The sequence below is a fragment of the Chanos chanos genome, chromosome 5, assembly GCF_902362185.1.
Source record: "Chanos chanos chromosome 5, fChaCha1.1, whole genome shotgun sequence".
NCBI classification, from domain to species: domain Eukaryota; kingdom Metazoa; phylum Chordata; class Actinopteri; order Gonorynchiformes; family Chanidae; genus Chanos; species Chanos chanos.
Genome location: NC_044499.1, coordinates 11387697 through 11405462, shown reverse-complemented (window position 1 = coordinate 11405462; position 17766 = coordinate 11387697). Strand labels below are relative to the sequence as shown.

General features: G+C 39.5%; 2 protein-coding genes across 2 annotated transcripts; both read left to right on the top strand.

Moving 5' to 3' along the window:
• Positions 1 to 3672: 3672 nt before the first annotated feature.
• nmnat3 (nicotinamide nucleotide adenylyltransferase 3) lies at positions 3673 to 12441 on the top strand. The gene is made up of 5 exons (XM_030773627.1): positions 3673 to 3757; positions 6192 to 6337; positions 7355 to 7538; positions 10140 to 10216; positions 11586 to 12441. The coding sequence occupies exons 2-5, from the start codon at positions 6229 to 6231 to the stop codon at positions 11978 to 11980; spliced, it is 765 nt and encodes a 254-aa protein (XP_030629487.1). The 5' UTR covers positions 3673 to 3757; positions 6192 to 6228; the 3' UTR covers positions 11981 to 12441.
• A 1040-nt stretch (positions 12442 to 13481) lies between these two features.
• Positions 13482 to 16833, top strand: LOC115811437 (retinol-binding protein 1-like). The gene is made up of 4 exons (XM_030773628.1): positions 13482 to 13554; positions 13996 to 14174; positions 15574 to 15675; positions 16783 to 16833. Exons 1-4 carry the CDS (start codon positions 13482 to 13484, stop codon positions 16831 to 16833), a joined length of 405 nt encoding a protein of 134 aa, XP_030629488.1.
• The last annotated feature ends 933 nt before the right edge of the window (positions 16834 to 17766 follow it).

Here is a 17766-nt window from a genome sequence, read left to right as displayed (position 1 = left end):
AATTTGGTCATTGTGACATTAAAGACGCAGCAAATAATGCTCTATCTTTGATGTTTTAATTTTGCATGCGCAAATAGCTTGTGCTGTCTTTAATATATCAAATACATTGTTACACATTTAATCATGTTTTTATTTTCTATTCAAAGGTACATTTAGAGTCTAGCAATAGAAATGTACAGATGTGACACATGCCAAATCAGACTTCCTATACACTGAATTTCCATGAGGAAACACATAAATCTAAGGGTTAAATGAAAATCATTTACAAATCATTGCTATTGGTTGAAGCAGAGATTTACCTCTAGGGTAAACGTATACTGCTGGTTTACTAGGATTACATCCATTTAGGGCCCTCAAAAAGTTAATTTATTAAGTAAACAGTCCATGATGCCAAACAGGGAAATTTTTCAACAATTCATTTGAAATCACGCACTATTTCTGGTTTTATTTTCATTTTTAGTCAAATGCCAATTTTCGAAAGCCCCAGGGAATTTCCGATAATCGCTTCACTTCCACAGGAAAAAAAAAAAATGAGGCAGTATTATTTCCCGTGTCTTTTTGAAACCTAATTTACCTGCCTGGCTGATAGATTGGAAAAGCCATTTGCACTCATTCATCCCAATCGTATGGCTTGTTGCATTTCTGTGGATGCATTCTGTTGAGTCAATTTGCTCTTGGTAAAACCTTCTTCACACTCGTCTATCTGTTTGCACGCGTAAGTGCATAGCAGAGCGGAAGACATACCGTTGTACTCGGTCTTGGAACAGGGCACAAGGGTAGGCATTTTGAAGTACGTCCAAAAACTTGTACCCCATTAAAAGACAAGGCCTATTAGTTACAACTCGGCTGCAGAGGCAGCAACCAATGTTAAAGCAGGCCGAAGGTAAAGCATATTGTCCAACATATGTCATTAAACATAGAAAAAACATCAGTTACACACACACACACACAACATATCTCATTAAACCCAATAGCTCAAAAACATGAAATGGTATGCATTACCAGAAAATGCCTCATATTTGGTAGCACACATCAATTATCTTCAGACAATTAAAAAAAAAAAAAAACCCGAGAGTGCTGTTATAATGGGAGAACATCATCAACCAAAATGTTGATGCAATGGATACTGGTCATTATTTACCTCTTTTTATAATGAAATACGGTACACAGCCCCCCAACCCCCCAACACGCACACACACACAAACTTTCTCAAATTATACAAAGTGTAATAATAAGATTAAAATATGTGTGAGCAATAAAGTGATAATGGCTGTTTTTAAAGTTTCACTGTGTTCTGCTCTGCTCTTGATCTTTTATTTCCATCGTCTCCTATGGTAGTTCCACCCTCAGCAGTGTGCTGAGGCAATATGTCTAAGCCATGCTTTCTGCCATTATGAAGATCCATAAATAATTCACTCAAATTCTATTTAAAATCTTATGAGAGCAATCTGTTCAAGTGAAGTCTGAACTTTTCTGATGCAGGAATAAGTCTTTTAGTCTTCATCACACAGGCAAATGTCTCATCTCTGAATGCATTTTTCATTTCTTTCGGGTGTTTTTAACCGTTATATTTCAGTCCGAAATTCATCTTTTCTTCAATTGTCTTTGAATAGATCTGGTTTCAGTACCATGGAAAGCTCAGTTAGATGTAGGCAGTTCTTTGCATCTCCCAGGAGGGGTCACACTAGAGTCAATTTAATGTAATTATGGCCATAGGAATTGTCTGAGTGCCCTTTACAGAGCGTACCAAAGAATAAATGAAAAATATGCTTGAGGGTTTTTTTTTGAAAGACAAAGGGCCATTGCAAGTCAGATAATTCAGTCTGTGTTATTGTTTTTTGAGGCATGATTTTTAAGCTCTTGATTTTCTTTATCTCCATAAATCGCCTCGGCATAGACCGTTTGAAGCACCAGAAAGCACTCAAAAGGAGAACACAAAAAAATTCAAGGTCAAACGTGGAGACTTGTCATTGGTAGGAAAAGAAAAAATTTGCTTGTATTTTTGCGTTTTAGCAGAGACTGAGAAATACCCTTTCATTGAGACACATTTATCATTCTTATCTCGATACAGCAAAAGAGGTATGATTCCAGCACAGCGTCAGTCACATAGTTTTTGAGTGAGAATTTTCTCTGACCGTTCCCTGTAGAACATTTAAAATCATGTCTCTTACATCAATCTCAGAGCAAAATATTTCTTTGAAGGACATCAAGGAGTCCCTCTTAAAGGGTGATTAGAAATAGGTTTTTCTCTGTCCTGCAGGCGGCATATTTATGTTAAAGAGATAATACATAATGCATGAGGGTCTAAGAATAGAGGAAGGAGAGATTGCAGAGATTATAGAAGGTACATCAGTATGTCCAACCATCCACTGTACAACAGAACACTTCAGAAAACAGCTTTAGCTACACCTGTGCTCTCTGGCAGCACTTGAATAAAGAAGAGGACTTTTAGCTGAATTGCATGAGGGAGAAAAAGAGAGAGAAGAAGAACAATGCATGGTTAAAAGTTCTGTCCTAAGAGCTCAGGGAAATAAAAGAAAGTTATGGGATGTCTGAGTAAGGAAAACAAGAGTAGACAGCTAATATAACCAAATAAAGCAAAAACAAATCAACTAAACTAAATCAAACAAAATTATAGGAAAATGTGGAGAACACAGAGGGAAAGCAACATTCAACATCACGTCATGTCCAGTTTAGACATATTGAGATCAGATAAGGATTTTGACAACTGGACAAGAGAGCTTATAAGAAATCCTTTGATGACTCGACCAATACCGCTTTAAAATTATTTTGGGACACCCTAAGCCCGTTTATTTATTTTTTTTTACTGATTATTATAGGTTTTAGGTTTATTTATTTTAAGCATGAAACCACCAGTAACCGCTGTTCTGCCAATGATGGTCCAAAGGTGCAGTAGAAAAAGGCAAATGTCTGAGAGAATAGCATGAAACAAAAAAATACTGAAGGAATTAAGTAATTAAAATGAAATACGGAACACATGGATAAAACCAATCTGTACCTTAACTATATAAATAACTAATGCTAAGAAGCTGTTGCCAGCTAAGATAAGTTTGTAAAATGTAGCGTCGTACAGCTGAGACAAGAAACTGTCAAAGAAAATTTAGTTCCCTGACATTTTTCAGATTCTTCCAGTTGGAAACTACAACTGTTGACATTACGGTTCTCGTTCTCATTCCTGCACTCAAAGACAGCAGTTCAGTTAAAGAAACAACTCCGTATTGGACATCCCACGCGGCATTTTCTGAAAAGTTTTGTCATTATTAATGCTGCCATGGCGCAATTTTGTTCTTCACTTTTCCCCTACATTTTCCATTTATGTTGAGTTTTCTACCTCTTGTTTTGCTTTTATTTTTCTCCGTTCTTTTGTTTTTGTGTTTGGTATTTTGCTTTCTTGTCAGTTTTTTTGTTGTTGTTGTGTTTTAACGTCGTTGTTTGCATGCCTTTCAGCAATATTTGTATTTTGCCATTTGAAACTTGATTCATTGTTCGAGAGCACCCATCCTTTCATAGTGACAGTAAACAGGAACAGAGAAAACACAAAATCGGCAGGGGTGTTCTGGGGAGCATTAATGGTGTAACACATGTCATGCTGTTCAGTTTACGTAAGTTTACGTTTTCTTCAGTGAAAGTGGAGAACGGCATCGTTATGTGATTTACCAAAGACACAGGACATCACCGATAGCTAATTTTAAATAAAGACGTTTGCATTCAAAGCTGTTGCAGTCTGTACTTCAAGGTATGTTAGCGATTAGGTGTGCTTCCAACCACATTAGCTCGCCACAGAGCTTGTACTTGAAGTTCACGCGGAAACGTATTCAACCACTTATCCTTATTAGCGAGTCTTGCGTTATTATTGTGATATTTTATCGTCCTGTGGATGCCGACTGCACGTGCTCTTGAAACGCTTAACCAATATATGTATTAACGCCGTAAAGCAGAATGTCATTTTGATTCTTCTCTCTCCGCAGCACTTCAGTAACAGTACAGAGATCCCTCTTGGCATTTTGTGTTTTAAATAACTGAATGTGTGGTAGCTGAGGTAGACATGTCAGACAGTAGTACAGGTTTAGAGACTGACCGCACAAATACATCTGCTTCTCTCTCTCTCTCGCCTGTTTAAATGTTTATCTGGAACAGGGACGGCTGGTATAAATGGGCTAGCAGGGCTAAGCCCTCCCTATCTTTTACAATAAAGATGAGAAAATTATTGTTAAAAAAACTTATAACAGACTGTTTTACATTTTGGTGGAACCTAGAGCAGCAACAGCACCAAACAGTCGCAAGAAAAACGCAGGATATACCCAAATGGGCTTATTTTTTACAGCCCAAACACAGTAGAATCAGCTACCATTCATCTTCGTAGGGTCAAGTGAGTGACAGGTGTCATGCCACGCCCCCTTGATTTGCTGATCATTTGGGCTAAATTAATTCAGCCCACAGCCCATTTACTTTTGACCAATGACAGCGACTGTACAGACGGTACATACAGTGAGGTGCTACTGTAGCACCTGCATGTATGAGAGTGGGGAGAAAGAAGTGAGCGACTGTGGCAATGGTGGGCGTTAGCATGAACGAGGCGGATTATTTACTTTCACATCCCTTTTCTTCGATGTCGTTGGTGGAAAAATTGGAAGTGAGGAGACTGGGGACACATCGTCTAAACGACGTTCAAATAACACAAAAGGACAAACGACAAAATCGTAAGTTTTGAAACTTGGTTTTAACGAAAGGACTGGCTAGCGATAAGTAGCTAAGAATTCGCTTTTCTGTTTCCCATGCTTGCTTTTTGGAGGAGACACGGCTTGGACCGTGAATTCCTGTAAGTTTCAGCTTTGCAACCGCACTCCCTGCCAGAACCCAAAGACTCATTGGTTTCCTTCACACTGCCCGGCGGGTTGTAGGGGACGCCGCGGGATCGCGGGTTGGCATTGTTTACGGTCGGGACTAGGATAGTTTCTGATCGTCTTCGATCCTCCAACTTTCGTTCTTGATTTACGAAAACATTCTTGGCAAATGCTTTCACCTATGTGCAGTACGGATGGCCCCGGCTGTCCCTCTAAATCATGGCCCTGTGTTGCAAAACGGTTGTGATAAAAAAAAAAAAAAAACGACAACAGTTGTAGTATCTATGGGCAATCATAACAGTTGGAACACGTTTTGTAGTGCATCCCTAGGTAGACCCTTTTCTGACATTGTAGGCTGACAATGTGGAGCATTCTGTTCTATCATGCAGCCTATCATTCCATCATTCTTGCATATTTTGTTTTTGTTAAAATGGCATGTGTTAATGTGTACAGAGGAAAATAGTTAAATGGTATGTAGCCTGTGTGTGTGTGTGAGAGGAGGGGGGAGACAGATACAGAGTTTGTTGGCATCAGGCCATTCTTGTGGGTACCTCTCTATGGTGTTGTTGTAGAGCACTTGCTATAACAAGGTATATATTGTCCTTGCTGTGACTTGGTATCTCGGATGTGATGCTGCTGTTGCTGCAGTGTAAACTACTGATGGGTATAATCCACTTGTTAGCCCACCCACCCAATATCACCACCAGCCGTCACTGATCTGGAATATATATAATCTGTCTGTATATCTTCCGACCACTAACATAGTGATGTAGTTTGCAAGGCTTTACAGGAAAATGTGAGAGTCGTTCTGGGTTTCGGTTTGCAGCCATACATTAAATGCACCATTTCAGCAAATTCTAGACAGATCAATAGATCATTTATATATTGCGGGCAATTCCACGTCACCCTTTAAGTGAAGATCTGATAATGCAATCTCTTCCTTAAGCCAGGAAATTCAAACATTCACAAGATTTCATCTAGCCTGTTCAAAGAGAACAAAGTTCACTTCCGAAGTAAAAGAGTAAACCAGAATAGGTTATTTGTTTTGTCCAATCAGAATAGCTCGGAGTGCACACATGAAGATGGAAACAAATTGTGGATGAGTAAAATTAAATGGTAAATGCTATAGGTTACTGGCATGACCTACTGTGAATCTCTGTAAATGCAGAGAAAAAAAGTTTTCATATTATAGCTTTTTATGTCCTTTTTCTGGTCATTTTCGCTTATGCGGACCACTACACAGTTGTCACAAGAAATTGATTAGTGTGTAGCAGACTTCAGTGATTTGTCATGGTCTTCAATGTTTTGCTTTCCTGTTTATGTCAGTTTTTCCTTGAGGGAGACCATGTGGTAATATTCTGTAATGGCCGGACGAATCCCACTGGTTCTTTTGGCCTGCGGCTCCTTCAACCCCATTACCTATCAGCACATGCGGCTGTTTGAATTGGCCAGGGATCACATGCATCAGACAGGTCGGTTTCTTTTGAACTGATTACTTGGATGCATGCCATTCTTTGGGTTTGAATTTCATTTAACTAACCAACAATTTGTGCTTTAGACAGATGTGCTTTTTGAAATAGTGTCCTTAATAGTTATCCTTGAAATTCTTTGAATAATGGTTCACTCTGTATCTTTTAGCCTTATTAAACAAATCTGCAGAAAATCACACATGACTCAGGGAGTTAGCATTTGATTGTAAAAGAAACAATGTTTAAAACATTTATAAAACAATTCTGTTTTGCATTGCAAGAATTTTTTCTTTTCTTTTCGCTGTTATTCTGTTTTCTTTGTCAGCGTTTAATTTTGTCTGAGTCTTTTTGGTTTATTGTCTCCCCCTTTTATAAGAATGGAGGATGAAAGTTAAGGGGGAGGGCATTTAATACTCTTAGCCTTTTATTTGCCTTCAGCACAGTATCAGCTGATTAGTACACAGGATAAAAACGCTCATGTAAGCTATAGAAGGACTGGTCATAAAAAATTCTATTTTGTTCAAACACCTTAAAGCCAGCCCCAGTTGCTCTCTGTATTAAAAAAGAAAAAAAATTCTCTGTAACTGTATTCATAACAACCTCCTTCTTACAGTTTCCAGTGAACTTGAACCTTACATTTCTTACCTCCGCTTTCATCTACTTTTCTTTTCATCACTCTCAAGTGTGGCCACATGGAGACACTCAAACGTACAGGCTATAGTTAAATAATATTTTAGCAATTATAGTTATGTAACTGTAACATGCTGTAAGCTTTGCATAAGAAGAATGGGTATTGTTAAAAGCTTGCTAGAGTATTATTGTTTGTGAGACTGAATAGATTATAAGTAATGCACAAGACACAAGAGTGAGGAATCATTACTTTTTAACATGTTCTCATTATTGCAGCCAGGATACCTGTCTTTGCGCAGCTGTTCCTGTCATTCTGTATTTGTGGAATGAATGGTCTCTGTGTTTAATAATGATTGCTCAGCTAACTGATTCATCTCTCTCCTCTTGCAGGGCAGTATCAGGTGATTGGTGGGATTGTGTCTCCAGTGAGTGACAGATACGGGAAACAGGGTCTTGCCCTGGCAAAACATCGCCTTGCCATGGCCAGAATGGCACTGCAAAACTCAGACTGGGTCATCGTCGATGACTGGGAGAGCCAGCAGCCTGACTGGACAGAAACACTGGTCACCATGAGGTGAGAGAATGCTCAGTGCCCCCCTGCCCTGCCCCCTGCTCCACCTCACCCAACCACCACCCTACCCCACCTCACTCCACCTTGTACATGTTTGTTTCGGCCCTGTGCTACAACACCTGATTGAAGTGCTCCACAGCTGGATAACGATCTGATCATGTCTGTCTGATATGTTCATGCAGAGGTGAAACAAAGATGTTAAGAACAAAGCAGAGCATGAAAGACTGCGATGAGAAACACTGTTCTGCGACACATGTTTTTAGTGCCTTGGTAAAACTTAAAGGAGAGTTACCTAGAATCCTTCCCCTGGAGGGGGGTTTGTGATTTAATTCAAAGCGTGCTTCTAGTGTATTGACAGCAAATCTTTTTTTTTTTCTTTTTAGAGGGGGATTTGTGACATTTTTTTCTTTGAAAACAACTGTGGTGTTCGCTCTGCAGGAGACAATAAGTGGTTTTGACAGCCATCAACTGTAAAGCAGCAATTGCAACCCCCCTCCCACCCCCGCCCCCAGTGCTGCTAAGTAGTTAGAAAGCAATGTTAGAAAGCAGTGTCTTTAAAATAGGACAGATTCTAATTTGCTGAGTTTTAGTGTTGAGTGAGCTTTATTTTTACTGTCAGCATGGTTATCTTATTGCAATATACCATTCCTGTCTGAGTATGCTCTATATTATGATCGTTATTCATTTAGGCACCCACTCAGGGACTTAACAACTCATCTGAATGCCATATCCAAGTTAACAGAGATGCTACACAGTTTAACAAAACAAGGTTGTCCATTTTTCTGACATAGTTAAACAGATGCCGAATTAAGGGCTGTAGAAACGCATAATGCTCTGTGAATGACCATTAAAATCTAGTCCATTAAAAACTAGATTAAATGCCTGAGTTCATTTAGCAGGTCCACTAAAAAAAGCACTATAATAAAGAGGCTGGTTTGTACGGAAACGACGATGAGATTATACTTGGTATGTCACATAGTTGTTTTCTTTTATTGTAGCACACGCTGTCTGAATGCCATCACTCACCTGTCCGTGCAGAGTACAGGAACAGTTGTGCTTGTGGAGAGGGAAGCCACACGTATGCATCTAAATGCAGCTTATTGTGTTGGCACAGGCTAGTTATTGGTTCAGTATGATCATATGGTCTCAGTAGTTCATGCTTTCTGTTGTATCCCTGTCATGGGCCTGGCACTGTTTCCATCATTCAGAAGATCAGTTGTTCTCTTGTAGTCACAGGAAATATCAGGAGTGTGTATGGATTTCCCAGTAGTGTCTGCCTTTTTACTAGAAGTCCACCTATAGCTTAAAATTTGCAAATTCCAGCCCTCCCAGAGGCATCTCACAAGTGGTCTACCTGAAAAAGGCTCAAATCCAGAGGTCTCAGACATTGTAAGTCGCCCGCCCGCGGTCCCTGAGAGAGATGCTCCGTCCTAGGTGTCCAGCTCTGCTGCTTTTGTTTCCATTGAACTCAAATCCCAACCTGAGGCTTTTAGGGCCTTTCATCCTGGGCTTTGTTATGCTGGCCACCGCTTCACACTCTCTCTCTCTCTCTCTCTCTCTCTCTCTCTCTCTCTCACTCTCTCTCTCTCTCTCTCTCTCACTCTCTCTCTCTCTCTCTCTCTCTCTTTCTCTCTCTCTCTCTCTCTCTTCCTCTCTCTCTTCCTCTCTCTCTACATAAAGATGTGCCCTTCACTTTGACTGTCCTTTTCTAGAGGGCTGCACAGTGCCTGGAGACTGCTGAGGAAACCTTGAGGAACAGCCGCTTCTGGTTTTCATACCCACTGCCTTTTCTGCCAGCTAGTGGCTCATTAAGAATGGGATGCTTTAAAAGTAGGGCAGTGGCATTGTTGCACCATTGTTAGTCTCTGCCAAACCTTTGTTTTAGCTGGATCATAATTGTGTACTTGGCAAACTTAGGTTGTATGTTTAATCACATTTGCACTTGTCACGCTCTTCCAAGTGCCTGTGCAGGGTCCTATTTGACATGTCCTTATTCCACCTGACATACTGTCAGGGACTGGCAAATGTTCATTTCTATAAATATGCATACACATACAAACTCAGGTACCGTCACTTTTTGATTTTACTCATCTGTAATCGTTCATATCTTGTTTTATGTGAAAGATCATCACACGTTCTCGTTCAAAATACTACAGAGGAACACAAAAATGTGTATAGCGTGTCATACACCTTCAGATATATTAAATACACACACGCATATACACACAAACAAAAACACAAACACACTGACTGGGTGACGCTGTTCCCAGTCGCACAACTCTCTCCTTGTCTTCTTTATTGTAATCCCCATGTGAGGGGTTCACATCTTAAGCTGCATTTGCGCAAGTCCGAAGCTGATTAAAGCATGAAGTGGCCTCTTGTGTGTGTGTGTGTGTGTTAGGGAAGAGGGGAGGAGGGCTGGAGGACCAGAGGGGACAGGGCGGCCGAGGTTCTGGTCCAACCCAAGAGAGATCACATAACCCAGTGTGATCTTAAATATTATTTTCTGCATGTGTAAGCAGATTACTCAAACAGGCCATTCATTCATGATTCCATTTCTTACCTTTTGTTTTTTTTTTTTCCCTCCCCCTGGTCTTAATGCAGGTACCACTACAGCCGCATAGCAGAGAAATACCAGCGAAGGATCAGTGACACACCCCTTGAGCAAAAGCCCGCCTCCTGTAAGTCCCATCCCACATTTACATTATAATTCTGGTTGGCATGCAGAAATAAATCTTGCAATTCAAGCCTTCTCTAAGGCTCCTCCTTGGCACCAGTTTCAATTCTTTTAAACACTTTTAAATCTGATTCGTCTAAAACAGACTGTTCTTTTTCCTCTCTCTCTCCAGTCCAATTCCTTTCTTTTTTTTTTTTCTTTTCTTTTTTTTTATCTTTGTTCGCAATAAAGAAGCATGTGAATGATTGCTAATGCTCTCGGCAGGGCGACAGAACATGCAAAGATTATTAATGAAGTTCAATTTAATCGTACATATTGCTTTAGAATGTCACAAATGTCTGTCACAAAAAAAAAAAAAAACGCTAAACGCGCCTCACTCCAGACACATCACACCCCTCCTCCTCCTCCTCTCACTCCAACTTTGCAGATTTTCTCTCTTTTCAATTTGTCCCTTTAAAGGAGATTGTCTAAATGAATATCTCAACCTCCGTCCATGCCGGAGAAATGGAAATTGTCAGTTGGAATTAAAGGGATGCTGAAGAGAATGGGGAAATTATGCATGAAACCATTTTGCATGATTTCAGGTTCCTTCTTTTTTTTCTTTCTCCAAAAACAATAATCAACAATTTCCCATTTTCACATTTCTTGTTTTACGGTTACAATTGCACTTGAAAATACATTGCATCCATTTCAATTTGTTTATTTTGTTATTATAATAGTGTATAAGAAATTGAATGTTCCGAATTTGCTATCAAATAAGGCCTGAAGAGGTGAGCTGGGGTAAGAGGGATTTGTGCAATCCCATATAGTGTGCCTGTACTTAACATGTATGTTCAATCACAATGTAGCACTTGTAAGCAAGTAAAAAAGAGCCTTAACGGTAAGGTCAAAGGTCTGGCTCTCTGTAATTAAGACTCACACAAACAATGGACACCCTTTATATTCACAAACTCAGTCACATGTATGCACAGAGTTACATGTTTCATTATACACAGACTGACACAGCACTGAGTCACCTTATATTTCTAATTTGACCTAAACTATTACCAGGCAACACACATATATGCACACAACACAAAACACATAGACTTTTGAATATTGATGTTCAAAAGTCTATGTGTTCTTTCTTTTGTTCTTTATGTATTATGTAAAATATGATAATATTTCAGTTTGCTATTCCAGCAATTGTACAGAGGGCAGGTAATCAAATTCTTGTCACTGAACCAATGGTCTGCTTTGGAATTGTTCCTAATATCAAAAAATACCCATAGAAAAGTTTACTCACTCTCAGCTTTGAGAGTCCATTGCTCTACAGGTGTGTAGATTTGAACTGTTCAGATTTTTTTTTAACATTTTATCTTCCTAATCCACAGGTGTTCCCCAGCTGAAGCTGTTGTGTGGAGCTGATTTTATGGACACTTTTAAAGTCCCAGGTCTCTGGAGGGAAGATCACATAGAAGAAGTGGTGGGGCGCTTTGGCCTGGTATGCGTGAGTCGCGGGAGTCTAGAGCCGGACCGCGCCATACACGAATCCGACACGCTATGCCGGCACCAGCAAAACATCTTCCTGGTGCGCGAGTGGATCCACAACGAAATCAGTGCCACAGAGATCCGACGAGCCCTTCGCAGAGGCCTCAGTGTGAAGTACCTCCTGCCGGACTCTGTTATCCAGTACATCAAAGAACACAACCTTTATACCCATGACAGTGAGCTGATGAATAAGGACTCTAAACTACGACCCCTTACCAAGCAGACAGTAGAGGATTGAACCATGCAGACAACAGTAACTTTTCATGGCCCGATACAGGGTACAATGCAGTGAGATTGGTTTTCCACTAACGGGACGTCAACATTTAATCATGTCTAAACTTGTTTGTAGCAAAAGATCTCAAGGTTTAGGTTGCCCTCTCAAAAAGTGCAAAGAACTAGATATCGGAAAATTTCATAGCCATGAGTGTTTTGTGTGACGATCGGATATTCTAATTTGATGCGGGCTGAGAGATTAAAGCCTTTTCCTCTCTGTTTTAAGGAGAAACAGCTTTCAGATTGCAGCAGAATATGTTTGTACAGCAGTGCAGGTTTGAGGTTTTGTAGTGAATGTCACAAGGAAGATAAATAGCATATCCTTGACAAGCTGGGGTTCAAACACTGCTTCTCTCTCTCTTTCTTTTTTTTTTTTTTTCCCTGAGTTGTGCACTTAACATTATGAGTGTTGTCAGCTCCCTGAGTAAATTTCATTAGAAGAAAATGTCATCGTGATACTCATTGAAACAAATTAAAAAGGAGAAAAGATGTAGTTTGAAAAAAATAAAACTGAATGTTTATTTTTATGTTATTTTAATCTCTTTCCTCACCGCTCTGTATTCCTTCTACAGTCTTGGATGTTGTTTAGCTGACAGCAGCAAAGAGTTTGTGGTGAGTCTCTTTGTTGTGGGGCCCCAGTGGTGTCAGAATTTGGGAGGTTTAGGGGGCCAGAAAGGGGCCTTACTCTAATTCTGTCCAGAACAGAGGCACAGGAATTGGCAGACAGATCTATAAAGAGCTTTAGCAGGGTGAAGAATGACCAAATTGTGCCAAAACACTTTGTGAGATACTTCACTGAAAAGAATGATATTTTAATTAGCATTGCACTAAGCACTGCTGAGACAAACACTAATTAAACAAGTAACACTGAATTTGTGTGTAATTTAGGACTGCACTCAAATCACATGTTGCGTTTGTACACATTGCTGGTATTTGTCGTAAACAGATTTGGCGTATCTCCAACTATACCGTATGTAGATTTCCGTAAATAGGTTACTAGATAGGACAAAACATGTTAACGAGTGTAATGCTGAGATTCTCGAACAGAGACTGAGGCCCTGCAAAAAAGTTCTTCTTTTTTCAACATTATTCACAATCTCGTTATATATAATGCGAGGATTGTCCACCATTTTTTTAAATCCATATGTGGTTTTAATTCCGATTAGAAACATCAAGTTGCTGAACTTCAGCACCCGTGTGGGGTATTACTTAATAACCTACGTCATCTTTTCCTCCGATCCAAATTGGCCTAGATGTTAAGACACGCAGGAAGGGCGGAGGATTCAGGGGATGTTGGTTTGTATTGTTCAAAAAAAATACTCCGGAGTAATCGGATTAAAATGGTTCTAGTTAAAATTGGAGGTTCTGCCAGCAGACCGGCATTCGATCGCAAGTTATTAGCGATATCGGATCTCCTCTACCCTAATTTTCAGTGGAGTCAAGAAACCTCAAGAAAATCTCTCAAAATGCCAGCTGATTATAACGGGTATTGGAAAATGATCGCTAGTGATAACTTCGATGAGTACTTGAAGGCCCTCGGTAAGTTATGTTTTACTGCAGAATGTTTGCTTTAGTGGGGCTAAAATTTGAGTGTCTATTATCAACACCAAAATCCAATTCTAATCAGAGAACGTGGAAAAAAAAAACCCATTATGGTTAGTTGCTTCAGAACAGTTGATGACTCTGCAGGAGGGGAAACAACATAAATTCACATTAATTAAAATTGTAAATTCAATTTATTTTAAAACATAATCTTGATGTATTTGCTTAATCTAATTAATCTGTAAAGCTGTAAATTCAGCACGAAATGCTTTACATTATGTTTTATTACTGATTAGAGTGGACAGTAAATAAGTGAATAAGAAATTTTCAGTGTTATCAAAAGCCCTGTGGAATTGAATCAGATGATTAACACAAACATACTATGTGATCACATAATGTTCATCGCTGTATATTTCCCTGCTCCTCTTGTTCTGGCAGATGTGAATGTTGCCATCAGGAAAATTGCCACCTTGTTGAAGCCTGACAAAGACATCACACAAGATGGTGATCACTTTATTATCAAGACCCTTAGTACATTTAAGAACTACAATATGGATTTCGTCGTGGGCCAGGAGTTTGAGGAGGACCTGAGTGGAGTCGATGACAGAAAATGCATGGTAGGAGAACAGTGTTTTGAACTGGAATTATCCTCGAATCAGAAAAATGAGAGAAAAGTTATTGAGCTTTACATGTATCAGAAAGCAAGGTTGTTACATACAATAACAGAAACCTAGAATTCTTTGCTCACACTCAAGGAATTTTAGAGGTTTTCACTTACCATATTTGTGCAAACCCTCAGTTCAATCAGCCTTCAAACTATCCCACACAACTAAATTATAACTTCAATATCATCACTGTTCAAAGGCTCAGTCGGTAACAAACAAGATTTGAAATTTATGTGAGTGCTTGTTATGTAAAGTAGAAATTACACTCCCTTATCATTTTCAAGGACTTTAGAGCCTCACTGATATAGTTGTGGAGACTAGCTCTCTCACTAGCTAAATGCAGACAAATACTCTTATTACTGGCTCAGACAGAGGCCTGTGGTTTGCTCTTTCGCTTATTAACTCATTCGGATATGTTAAAGATTTGTGTGTTTTCACAAGCTGTGAAAACTGTTGGGGTTGCTTGATTTTTTTTTTTTAAGTTGAAAAGTTGAATTCCCTCCTATTATCACCACTCTGCAGGTTCTTCTTTGGATACAGCAGGGTCGAAAAAAGTCTAATTCACCATTGACAGGCTTTAATCCATAAGCTAACTCAAGATCTGAGTTTTTCTTTCAGTTGCAATTTGGGTTGGACGCAAAAGGACTGAATGTAGCATTCATTTCTCTCTCCCTCTCTCTCTCTCTCTCTCTTTCTCTCTCTCTCTCTCTCTCTCTCTCTCTCTCTCTCTCTCTCCTTTTCTTCCTGTATCTCTCTTCCTCTGACACAAACACACAAAGATTTAGCCATTCCAATTCACACATAAACTCAGATACAGATTTTTCATTGTGACCATTTAGCTAACTTGCCCTGATATAGTGGGTAATGACAACATGTCAGTGCTGTTATGTTCTCTTGATGCTGATGGGCATCACTGTATTGTTGTCCAGAAAGGTCATCCCTTTGTTCACACTCACTCTTTGTTTGTGTGAAATGACCTATGAAATCTTTTCCAAGCCCCTGATAATAACTAACGTCAGCAGCTCTACAACCAGTAACAGAAGTGGTAACTGATTAACTCCTTAATGAAATGTGCTCACATAATCCGGGGCATTCAGTATCATGCCGCAGTTTTACAGAAGAAACTCGGAGAGCCATTTCCGCTTACCCCGCTGCTCTCTTTGTACCATGTAATTGGATACAGAATCCATTTATTCTGTCTCTGTTTTTTTTCTCTGTCTCTCCTTCTCTTTTTCTCTGTCCCTGTCTCTGCCCTTCCCTCTCTTTCTCTCTCTCTCTCACCCACCAACCATCTGTGTTTGTTTGTGTTTACAATGTTCACACTATTTGTTCTTTCCATCCCATCACACAGACAACTATATCCTGGGACGGAGATAAGCTGGTGTGTGTGCAAAAAGGAGAGAAAGAGGGCAGGGGTTGGACTCACTGGATTGAGGGAGATGAGCTACATTTGGTAAAGCCCATTTTCTCCACCGTTCTTTTTCAAAACTGTTCTCGGCTGATTTCACAAACCTTAACGCTGGAACTGTACAAACCTTAACGCTGGAACAGTGTGCTGCACTTTAACTCTGCTGTTTTATTCAGTCAGGTAACACATGTGTCCTTAACAAAATAAGCTTAAGCTGAGAATAGCACTGTCAAAATGTCAAACTTGGTTATCTTCCCTGATACACCTGCTCCATCAAGGTGCATAAGACTTTCTAAAAACGAATACAGGTCCTTTGTGATGTCATGACTATGTCATTATCATATCATTTTCAGCCTTTATTTGTGTATTGAGACTTGAGACTCTTGGAAGAAAATAGTTTAAAGCACTAAGGAATGTGTTGCCATGGGTAGCACCAAGCTTGTGTTCATGTTCAGTTGTCTGTGGTTTTCTAATGTACCTAAGTCTACTCTTTGACTGTTGTGCTTTAAATTGCTGCAGTTGACTGTCCACCCTGGAAATGTATGAAAATATGAGCAAATATTTAAATAATAGGACAATTCATCCGAATTACTTTCGAAAATAGGATTTTCAAACGAGCTGACCTGAGTAAAGATACTGCCAAGACATTTCTTTTTAGGGTTTGCATCATAGATTATCTATAATAATTTCTTGTGAATGTTAATTTCAAAGACAACAGTTAAAGGGTGAATCTATATCAACTCAGCTCCACAGAGTTATTATTTTTACATGGTGGTAATGGGATTACAACAATATGATCATCATCGTTATGGTGCAGTTCAAATCGTTTGATTGTCATATGAGAAGTAGAAGTGTTTGCAACAGATGTTTGACATCCTCAGTGTGTGTGATCATGCATGCGTGGAATGAACAACTAGAATTAGATTTCCCTAGAGAATTGTGGGCATTACTGCCCCCTGCTGGCATAGAGACACAATGCAGAGAAATTACCAGTTTATTTTGTAATTTAGTTTGTTCATTCAAATGTGTGACAGTATATCCTCAATAAGATACTGGCAAAATAAGAGAACGGTTGTTTTCTATATCGGTTAATGTGTGTTTTTTTTTTTTACAGGTGCATTTATAAAAAAGATTTTGTTTTAATGTTTACAGGAGCTGAGAGCTTGTGGAGTGGTGTGCAAGCAGGTGTTCAAGAAATCCTAAACCTGCAGGAGAATCACCAAGCAGTGCCCCCTACTCGAGAAATGAGTGCCACAAAGATAACCCAAGCCTGGGACAGAGCCATCTATCTATCTAACCATCCATCCATCCATCCATCCATCCATCTGTTTATGGCTTCCATGATCCAAGCTGCATGTCAGTTAGTTTACCAGTAGTCTTGCAGTGCAAAAACATCTGCAAATAGGATAATGTGTGTGTTCATTCGCTGTCATAATCAGATTTTGGTTGATTGACATGAGGAGGTTCTGTCACTGGGCTTGTGTGGTTATTTGATTTACATGTGTAGGTATGAACCCCTTAGCAGCATAGAGGTGTAGAGAGCATTGAGATTAGCATTTTAGCTGTCTCTTCAGGTCAACATCTGAGAGCACACACCACAAACGGGAAAGAAAGATCTCTTGCGGATTTGGCTGAGAGTGGACAACAGAACAGGTGTCTAATGGGTATTAGAGTAGCTGGGCTACTGCAGCTTGACAAACTCCAGAGCGTTAAACAGGATGTCAAGCTTTCTCTCTTTTCTCATTTGTCTGTTGAAGGTGTACCCACAATGAGAAGAAATCAATAAAATAAAGCAAAGTGAATTCAATTATACTGTGTGCCTGTGAGTCGAATACTTTGAGTTCATACAGTGACAGACGTCAAGTCCACAATGTCAATATACGACAGAAATGTCCTTTTTTTCGGCAACACGCAAACACGCACCCGTTATTTATACTTTACCTCTTTTTCACTCCACGGTTAGCGTCAATATGACATTCAGTCACTTTCACATCGTGAAGTGCCTTAAAATAAAAATAGCATTTGCTTTTCTAAAATCAATACAAGAGTAGTATGTTTGCGGAGTAAGTATTCTTTTTTTTAGCACGGCAGCTAACCTACAGAGTCCTTCATTGTTTATTGGTGGGTCAAGACAGG

Excerpts from the sequence above, each read along its gene's own strand:
- LOC115811437 (XM_030773628.1), top strand. The coding sequence starts at position 13,482 with ATGCCAGCTGATTATAACGGGTATTGGAAAATGATCGCTAGTGATAAC. Across the intron at positions 13,555-13,995 it reads TGAGTACTTGAAGGCCCTCG|ATGTGAATGTTGCCATCAGG; the intron begins GTAAGTTATGTT and ends TTGTTCTGGCAG. Across the intron at positions 14,175-15,573 it reads TCGATGACAGAAAATGCATG|ACAACTATATCCTGGGACGG; the intron begins GTAGGAGAACAG and ends CCCATCACACAG.
- nmnat3 (XM_030773627.1), top strand. The coding sequence starts at position 6,229 with ATGGCCGGACGAATCCCACTGGTTCTTTTGGCCTGCGGCTCCTTCAAC. Across the intron at positions 6,338-7,354 it reads GGATCACATGCATCAGACAG|GGCAGTATCAGGTGATTGGT; the intron begins GTCGGTTTCTTT and ends CTCCTCTTGCAG. Across the intron at positions 10,217-11,585 it reads TGAGCAAAAGCCCGCCTCCT|GTGTTCCCCAGCTGAAGCTG; the intron begins GTAAGTCCCATC and ends CCTAATCCACAG.